The sequence below is a fragment of the Lontra canadensis genome, unplaced genomic scaffold (genome assembly GCF_010015895.1).
Source record: "Lontra canadensis isolate GAN:19392208 unplaced genomic scaffold, GSC_riverotter_1.0 scaffold44, whole genome shotgun sequence".
Classification (NCBI taxonomy): domain Eukaryota; kingdom Metazoa; phylum Chordata; class Mammalia; order Carnivora; family Mustelidae; genus Lontra; species Lontra canadensis.
This window is the reverse complement of record NW_022631038.1, coordinates 4589978-4598779: the sequence shown is the minus strand read 5'-3', so window position 1 is coordinate 4598779 and position 8802 is coordinate 4589978. Positions and strand designations below refer to the sequence as shown.

General features: G+C 53.7%; 1 protein-coding gene across 1 annotated transcript; it reads left to right on the top strand.

The window, feature by feature from the left end:
* The first annotated feature begins 1556 nt into the window (after positions 1-1556).
* Positions 1557-7609, top strand: TIMM21 (translocase of inner mitochondrial membrane 21). The gene is made up of 6 exons (XM_032872226.1): positions 1557-2186; positions 4757-4819; positions 4919-5016; positions 6860-6933; positions 7018-7123; positions 7205-7609. The coding sequence occupies exons 1-6, from the start codon at positions 1889-1891 to the stop codon at positions 7295-7297; spliced, it is 732 nt and encodes a 243-aa protein (XP_032728117.1). The 5' UTR covers positions 1557-1888; the 3' UTR covers positions 7298-7609.
* Positions 7610-8802: the final 1193 nt, after the last annotated feature.

Below are 8802 nucleotides of genomic sequence, written 5' to 3'. Positions count from 1 at the left end.
AGGGGGCTGAACACCAACGAGGGGCTGTCGGCAGGCCTCCCTGCGGGGTTTGCCGACTCGGTTTCAGCCTGGGCCACGCTCTCGGGCTGCGAGCTTGAGCTCCGCGGTGGGACTCTGCCCTGGGCGGGCGGAGCCTGCTGAAGACTCTCTCCCTCTCTCTCCTCTCCCTCTGCCCTCCCCAACTTTCTCTCTCCAAAGAGGAGGGAGGAAGGAAAGCGCAGAGCAGGCCTCCTGGAGGGTGGAAGCGCAGAGGCTGCCCCGGGAACGCGCGCTCGCCGACCCCCGCCCCGCAACCACCACCACCATATTCCCTGCTGCGGGGTGTGGCGTCCATCCAGCAGTCATGGGCGGGAGCGAAACGCGGAACCTTCTCCTGAGGAGAGTCCGCTTCCCTAACTTACAAACTCATGAGGAGGAGAAAAGTGATTTCCGGCCCCAGAAGGAGCAAGCGGCTTGGAGGACGCGCTCTGCCCGGGCGCCCTCCCCGCCCCTCCGGGGACCGCACCGGCCCACAGGCGCAGCGCATCCGTGCGGCGGGGCGCGAGGCGCCGCGCGGAGGCTCCCAGGTCCCCACAGGGCCGAGAACTGAACGGAGGGAGGAGGGAGACTGTTCCGGGGAAGTAGTCTGCTAGGACCAGGACCGGCGGAAACCGCACGTCTCCAGGCTGAGGAAACTTCCGCCCGCGGCTTCAAACCTCTCCCGCACCACCAAGAGCCGCGAGCAACACGCCGCGCGGGGCCCACGGAGGAAAGTAGGGGGGAAGGGTGGCGGGGTAGTGACCCGACCCGCGGCCCCAGGACAGTCACCTGAACCCGGCGGGCCCGGCAGCCTCGCCGTCGGGCCCCAGGGCCGCGCCGACGCCGCCAGGCGGCAAACGCCGCGCCTGGAGGCCGCGCCAGTACAGCTGCAGGAGCCGGCCGCGTCCCGTCGCCATGGAGACCCGGCGGCGCGCCCGAGGCGGAGCGGCGGTCGGAGGAAGGAGCGCGCCGCCCGGCGCCACGCCCACCCGACGCCGGCGCGTGTACGTAGGGGCGGGGCGGAGGGGAACACCACCTCTCTTTCGGCCTCAGGAGCTGTTCTAGAAACTTCGGGAGCCGTGCTTCTTCGTACGTCCCCCGGCCTGATGCTGAGGACGCCCCGCGGCAAGGGGGCCTCTGACTTTTGGCCACTGGCGTTGGGCACTGCGACGGCCTCGCCCCTCCCCACGTGCTGGCTCTGGGGAAGTTTGTGTTCCTTCCTGACCAGTTTCCTGGGGGCGAAACTGAAACGCAAAGGCTACATCATTTGCCCATGAGGAATAGCAAAGCCTCAATCAGACCGAGAATTTCCCAGTTTAAAGCCGTCTCGGAGGGACACAAGAACATCCAGCTTGTAATCGCTAATTCGATTTTCGTCAGTGGCTTGATCACGCCCCCCCCCCCCCCCCGCCCCCAAAACGGGCCGGGCCAGCGGAGGGGACCCGGGGGGGGGGGGGGGGGGGGGGCGCGGGCGGGCCCCCCCCCCCCCGCGGGGGGGTGTTTGTCCCCCTCCCCCCCCCCCCCCCCCCCCCCCCCCCCGCGGTAGTTTTGTGAAGAGTGAAGGCCTGAAACTACTATTCCCAGGACTCCTCGCGGCTTCCCAGGTTACTTTGCAGAGGCATGGCGGATAGTGTGTGAATGTCAGTACGGAAGGTAATTAAAGCACTTTAATTCGAGTAAAAAGAGCTCGGAAGGGAAGAGGAGGTGGACGAGCCTCTTTCGTGAGCTAACGTTTTTGCCGAACACGCCGTGCAGAATCGCCGGTGTGACTGTGTGGCTCTGAGTACACCCCGGCTGCGTGTGTATTGGGTAGTGAAGCTTTGCTGGACGTTGTTGGCACCTTCCCAAAGCGGAGCATTTTCCTGTAATCATGATCTGTACTTTCTTACGAGCTGCACAGTGTGCGGAGAGGATGCGCAGGTCGTCGGGGAAGCGGCTGTTCCCGCCACACTTAGTGCTTAACAAAGCTTGCTTGAAGACTGCGCCCAGCTTGAGCTGGGGTCTGCAAGAGCGAAAGAGAACGGGGCTACCGAAGTGTCTCCTTGGAGTCGTCCAGAAGACCCTCTGGACGCAGGGGCAGAGTGCCCAGAGGGTAGGGGACGACAGCAGCAAACAGGTGTCTGTGCACAGTCAGAGAGGGGAAACCGTCGTCTCAACGTCACAGAAAGGTAACGGGAGTGATCAGTCTTTCGGCCAGCGTGGCGGGAGCTGCCAGTGTTGTTTGACACAGGTTCGGTGCTAAAAATAGAAAAACAAGTCACACAAATTGGAAGGTAGGACCGTGCAACACGGTCCAGAATTTGAGAATATAGACCTGCAGTTTTCTTCACAGACTTCGATTTCAAAGTTGGTTTTTACATAACTTTGTTGAATTATGTCTAGAAACATTTTCTCAACTTCGGTTAGTTTTAGTGTGGAGCTGTGTAAACCTTAGCCATTATTTAGAAGTTTATAATAAGTTAGTAGATTTCACAGATGCCATCTCATCTCCTTTGAATTTCCTATTCACTCCATCGAGGGACATTAAAACTCTATATATGAGGCACACTTTCCCAGTTTCATACAAAAGAAAGTTAAAACCACATTTTCCTAATCTTAATTTTCTAATAGCCATGTCAGTACTCTTTAGAACAACCAACCACTCACGAGTATTTCTTGAGTTTCCATTTTCTCTGTGCTTGACACTTGAACGGATGCTAATGGGTGTGCCAGGGAATTCCTGTACACAAATGGATGAGCACTTAATGAAGGAAAAAGTAGATACAGAGTGTGAAACAGTGATTACACAGTAACTGTGCTACAAAGAGAGTACCAGGGAGCATAGGATAGATACGGGGTAATTGGGTGGAATGAATATGGATTATGAGGCATAATCCATAGGGATCAGCTCAGGCAGGTCAACTCAGCGCTGCCCTTGAATGACTTCTGAGCCCAGATGTTGAGATAGACTTGTCATGCTACAGAATTAAAGATGTTCAAAACAACATTTAGCCTGGGTGACGTGGGCAGCAATAGAAAGAACACAGATAATAGGAAAGACAAAATGTAATTCTGTCAGGAAAAGTCAGAGTTTTCACAGATGAGCTAATGAATTTAATGTTTTTTTTTTTCAAAATAATCTGTAAAAAAAAAAAAAGTAAAAAGGAAGCAAACGGTTGAGACATCCGTGATTATACCGTGCAAAGATGACTATTGCGATTATTTTGCTCTATGTCATTTCGATACATATAGTTTTTGACAACATTAACCAAAACAAAACAAAACTGTATCCTATCAATGGTTTGTAATCTGCTGAACATGAGAACATGTACACAATCATTTGACCACGATAGCCTGAACAGGGTTGGGGGGGATGATTGGAAGTGCAGCACGAATGGACAGCCTATATGCAGAGGGCAAAGGCACAAACTGTCCAACAGCAGGTGTCAAGTCATCTGGCTCCAGCAGCACTACTGCTTCCACTGCAGATGGGTCCTGCTGCAGAGTCCTGTCCTCATCTGTACCCCCATTCAAAGGCGACAGCCTTCCTGATGACTCAGTGACTGAGTGGGAGCAGTGTTCCCAAATGGGGGATATGTTGCCCACAGAGTCCAGAGGGACCTACCACACATCGTGGTATGGGATGCAGTAGTTTCTTTCATTTGGGGTGGGGTGTCTTAACATGCCCCATGCAGTGTACCCCTAAGAGTTGTATTTATGTGGTTGGTGAGCCCTGGATCTGTGTTCTGGGCTCATCTCCCCCACACACATACACTTAGAGTGCATGTGTCCATCAAGCTTCCTGACACATGCTCCTTGTTACTCTGGGCTCTGACTAATATGGCTTGAATAGAAAGGACAGATGTGCTGTGTTGCAGAATGTCCACAGCAGCATTGTCCAAATAAAACTTAGCATGGGGATGGAAATGTTCTACCTGTATGTGGTCTCTGTATGGTAGCCACTAGCCACATGCGTCTGTTCGGCACTTGAAGTGTTGCTGGTGTGATTGAGGGCTGAGTGTTTATTTAATTTTAAGTTAATTGTAAAATTAAACTCAAATAGCCATGCGTGGTGTATGGTTACTGTATGGGACAGCCCAAATCCAGAAGGTCCGGGTCCCTTAAAACAAGGTGATAACAAGTAGGAAGGCTCACGAACCCTAAGCGAGACCGTACACATACACTGTTGTCTGTGCCCCGTTCCTAGACACCATTGCTGCTGCTCCTTCTCAGTAGAGACGCCGTGTCTGCAGGCTCCTCGTGTTCTAAGTTCGTTCGTTCCCAGCGCTCTGAGTTTGTTGTTAGTGCTGTGTGTGCAGCCAGTGGGGGCGCACCGGCGTGGGAAGTGACTGTCAGAGTCCAGGCCTGTTTCCAGCCCTTGGGCCGCAGCTGACAAAGCAAACACTCGATCTGGGAGCAGCAGAACGTGTCCAGCGCTGCCCAGTCTGTAGCATGTTTTCCCGCCGGGGGCCTGGATCCTTGTTCAGGTGTTTGTTCATCTTAGAAAGTGAAGAGTATTAAAATGATAATACCAAATAAAGTACGATTCCGTGGCCCAGAACTCTGCTGAGGTTCTTTTGAAAACTTTCTTCAGGTGGTTCTGATTCACAGGGAGGCTTGGGAGCAGCCGCCCTAGAGCACATGCAGACCCGCCATGGGTCCCGGATCCACATGCCCCGATTCATGCTAGGAACGCTGAAGCCGCGTGCGCTGCCCCTGTCGGGCCCACGTCTGACTCCGGCGTGCTCTCTCTCCACAGTGAAAGAAGCCGGAAGAGACTTCACCTACTTGATGGTGGTGCTCTTTGGGATCAGTATCACAGGTTGATCACAGCAAGTACAGTAACGACCCCTAAACCCTTTGTGACTTCACATTTGACTCGTTCTTGCTTTGCCTGATCTTCTTTTTCTGTGATTTGCAGGTGGCTTGTTTTACACAGTTTTCAAAGAACTTTTTTCTCCATGGAGTCCTAATAAGGTCTACGGGAAAGCCTTAGAAAAGTGCAGATCACACCCTGAGGTTAGTTTTCCAGGTGGAGTCCCGCACACACTGAAGATCAGGAAAAATCCCAGGGCCGGGGTGGGGAACATAGAACACAGCAGAACACACATACTGGTTCTGAGACTAGTGGTGTTTGTATGGTAATAAAGTCATATGAGTCACACAGTTGGATTGTGATTATGGTATCAGCTCTCTGTTCTGTACTGGAAATGCTTTAGGACCACCCAGAAGTCTGTGTAGCACTGTTCATCCTGATATTACAGAGGGTCACTTGTCAGAGATATTAAACCCGTAGACCTTGCCAGAGTATTAAACTCCTGTGGTAAGTTCCTAGGCCTGTAAAAAACCTGATTCATGACCCTATGATCATAGCAGTAATTATTGACACTCACTGAAGGCACCAAGCACCACACTCAGTGCCTCGTCGTTCTTGGCTCTCACGGAAGCCATTGTTGTTAAATACTACGACTGTCCCATTGGCAGAAGGGGAGGCCGACACTCCAGAGATGAGCTAACTCGACCAAGATTGCCGCGCTGTAAGCAGGACAGCCAGGACCCAAGCACACATCTGTGTGACTCCAAAGCTTATGCTCCTCAGCGCAGCAGGCCCAGAGCAGTACCTGGGGGCAGGCTGGCGTCCAGAAAAGTTGCCCACATGCTCTTAAGGGTTCTGCCAGAAGGAGGACTTTCCGTGCTGCTTTCACTCACAGACAGAAAGCCAGCACAGCCATCGTACGCCAGAGTTCCTGCTCTCTGGCTGGAAAGCTTCAGCAGGGACAAATATGACTCATTGAAATCTTAGCCTGTATACCTCAGAAGAAAACCGCAGATAGCACCAAAAACTCTCGGCACCTTCTCACAGACCGAGGTGTGTGAGAGACAACTCGCATCACCCTGGGATGGGAGACGAATGAAGTCTCAAGTGCCTGGCTGGTGTCCCCAGGGCCCTGCCCCCGCTCGCTCCACCCATTTTCTAGTCCTGTCTGAGAGGAGACCCCAGGCTGTCCGGCTCCGGCCTCTTGCTCTCTCAGTCTGTTGATTCTTATCATCAGACTCTGAGCCATCCGGGAACCATGGAGGAGGAGGCAGGGAGACACACCTCTGAGAAAGGGGGAACTGCGCAGGGACTAAGGAAGGCTCCAGTTACGTTTTTGGAAAGACTCCAAAGTATTTGCCCTTTAAATTCGGGAAGAGCTACATTTCCACGTCATGGTCAATTTTCCCATTAGGAATCATGGTTTCATGCTTCTAGATCTGGCTTGTTGTCTGGTCATTGGAGGCTCCCGGGCATCTGAGGGTGGTGCGCTCCAGTGGAAGCGCTCCTGAGTGGGGGGCGTGAAGTGAGGCCCAGCCACCAGTTCTGGAAAGCGAGAAACCTTTGGGTTTTGTTCAGTTAGCAAAGACATGTACTCGCATAGGTTCTTCTTTGAAGAGAAGCCGTAAAGCAAACTTTTGGAGAGCCGGGGAAGCCTGCACTCGGTTTCTTTGACTGTCTTTAGTGACTCAGAGAGTTGTCTTGCTCTTGTAGCTTTGAGCATTAGAGCCTATGAGAATCATTTCACGAAAAATGTTCCAATGTGTGTTTAAACCCTTGCCCGCCTCGTTGTGCCTGGTGTCTGTGGGAAGTAGGAACACCTGCTGCGAAGCCGTGGGTCACACCACAGTCTCACTGACTTCAGTGTCTACGGGAAAGACATACTTGTTGGGGCGGTTTCTCCATCGTTGGACTTGTCGTCTTGAGAGGGTCCCAGGCTTAATGATTTGTTTCCTTAAAAAATCACTTGGTTTCTCAGAAAATATTTCCCAGGGAAGCCTGAAAGGCGGAGGCCTTACCGCGTCCCGCGCTGCGTCTGTTCCACAGGTCATCAGCGTCTTGGGCGAGCCCGTGAAGGGCTACGGGGAGGTGACGCGCCGTGGGCGGAGGCAGCACGTCAGGTACTGCGCTTCGCGGGGGTCGGGGAAGCTGGGGGTCGTTTCTGAAAGACGGGAATTGCAGCTGTGCTCTTTGGTTCCCGACAGTTTCATCGAATATGTGAAGGACGGGCTGAAACACATGCGGGTGAAGTTCTACATCCAGGGCTCTGAGCCTGGGAAGCAAGGAACCGTGCACCTGGAAGTGAAGGAGGTGTGCGGCCGAGGGCTCGGCGGGGGCGGGGCATGAGCCCTGGCGACAAAAGTCACACCTGGAAATGTGTGTGTTTTTCAGAACCCAGAAAGTGGCGAGTATGAATTTCGGTACATATTTGTCGAACTCGAGCCCTTCCCCAGAACTATCATCGTCGAAGATAATCGATCCTGAGGCGGTTGCAGGACCCCGGCAAGCACGGCTTCCGGGCGGAGGGGGCCGGGGGCGGACCCCCAGCTCTGCTCTCCCCCACTGCCCCCGCGTCTGCGGGATAAGACACGACAGAGTGTGTAGCACAGGGAAGCGCACGGAAGTGGGTCGTCGTCGCATGTAGACACGCTGCCTGGAGGTTCTCGTAGACGGCAAAATCCCGAAATAGAACATAGTCTGTGCTGTCTCTGACTCGATCACGGACAGTATTTCTGCTCTAGTTAATATCCTCTTTCAAGATATGAAAACTTTGTTATTAAAAACTTTACACCTTGTAAATAAGAGTTGAGAGTACTCTGTGCTTTTATGTGGTCTAACTGTATAAAATCTGTGAAATTGAAGAAGAGTCAAAACTAACAAAAAGATGTCAGAAGCAGCTTGCTTCCATAGACTTCAGAATCCAACTTGAACACGTGAGAACATTGGAGGACTGCAGGAAGTTCACGGGCAAGGGCATATCAGCAAACTCCACAAGCCTGTGGCAAGGCTGTGGTAACGGATGGGTATCCCGTCCTTCCTCCTCAGTGAGTGGGGACTTTGTGTGCGGTGGGAGGAGCCCACGCCTGCTGGTCGGGGCAGAGGGGGGCGGGGTCTGGGCCCTCAGGTGTGCATAAGACCTTGCTGTCCCCGCTAGTTAGCATGACAGGGAGAGGACAGATGCAAGCATCCTACCACAGGTGGCATCATGGAGTGTCCCCACACCCTTTAGAATGGGCACCCCTCCCAACGGCCAGAGGGGCGTGGAGACCACTGAGCCTGGTGCGAGTGATGTTAGAATGCCTTTCTGGGAGATGGCAGCTCTGCTTTACCGCAAGCATTTACAGGCGAGCTGGAGAAAAGTGACCCTCACAAGAGTGTAGTCACATGACTGGAAAGCGTCCGTGCACCAGGAGAGATCTAGAAATGCCCTTATCCGTGGGGCATGGGGTGCAGGGGGCTGGCACGTCACGTGACGGCAGGGTTGAGGCTTTTCTCCAGTAGCGATGGAGAACATCAGAAACGAGCAGGAGTAGAAGTCCCCGGGTCTCTAGAAAGAACTGGTAGCTGCGTGAAGAACGAGAGCCGGGGAGGAGGCCAGCAGAGAGGGTATTAGGACAGTTCGACAATGAAGCTGGAGAAGGTGCTACCGTGGAGACATGGTTGGGGGCTAGGAGGACAGGATTCTGCGGCCAAGTGGGTGTAGAATAGCTCTCCGGTCCGCCTGGAGTGACCACAGTGAGAATTCGGAAGAGAGCAAAAATGGTAAGTTGTACGTCCGCATAAGGAACGGCTGAGTCAGCCAGGCGGCTGGTCTAGAAGCCACAGGAGGGTCGGGTCTGGAGCCCTGAACACTATCTGGCCTAGAGAAGGAGCTTAGAGAGCTGCAGGGAGGAAGCGGCTGAAGCTGACGGGGTGAGTGCAGAGGCAGGATGGGGAGGGCACACCACCTCGCAATGCCCCCACCCTCTGTCATGGTTAGCAGAAATGGA

Bases quoted from the DNA above. Each gene is read 5' to 3' on its own strand.
- TIMM21 (XM_032872226.1), top strand. From the start codon at position 1,889: ATGATCTGTACTTTCTTACGAGCTGCACAGTGTGCGGAGAGGATGCGC. The intron at 5,017-6,859 runs GTTAGTTTTCCA...TCTGTTCCACAG, and splicing joins AGTGCAGATCACACCCTGAG to GTCATCAGCGTCTTGGGCGA. The intron at 6,934-7,017 runs GTACTGCGCTTC...GGTTCCCGACAG, and splicing joins GGGCGGAGGCAGCACGTCAG to TTTCATCGAATATGTGAAGG.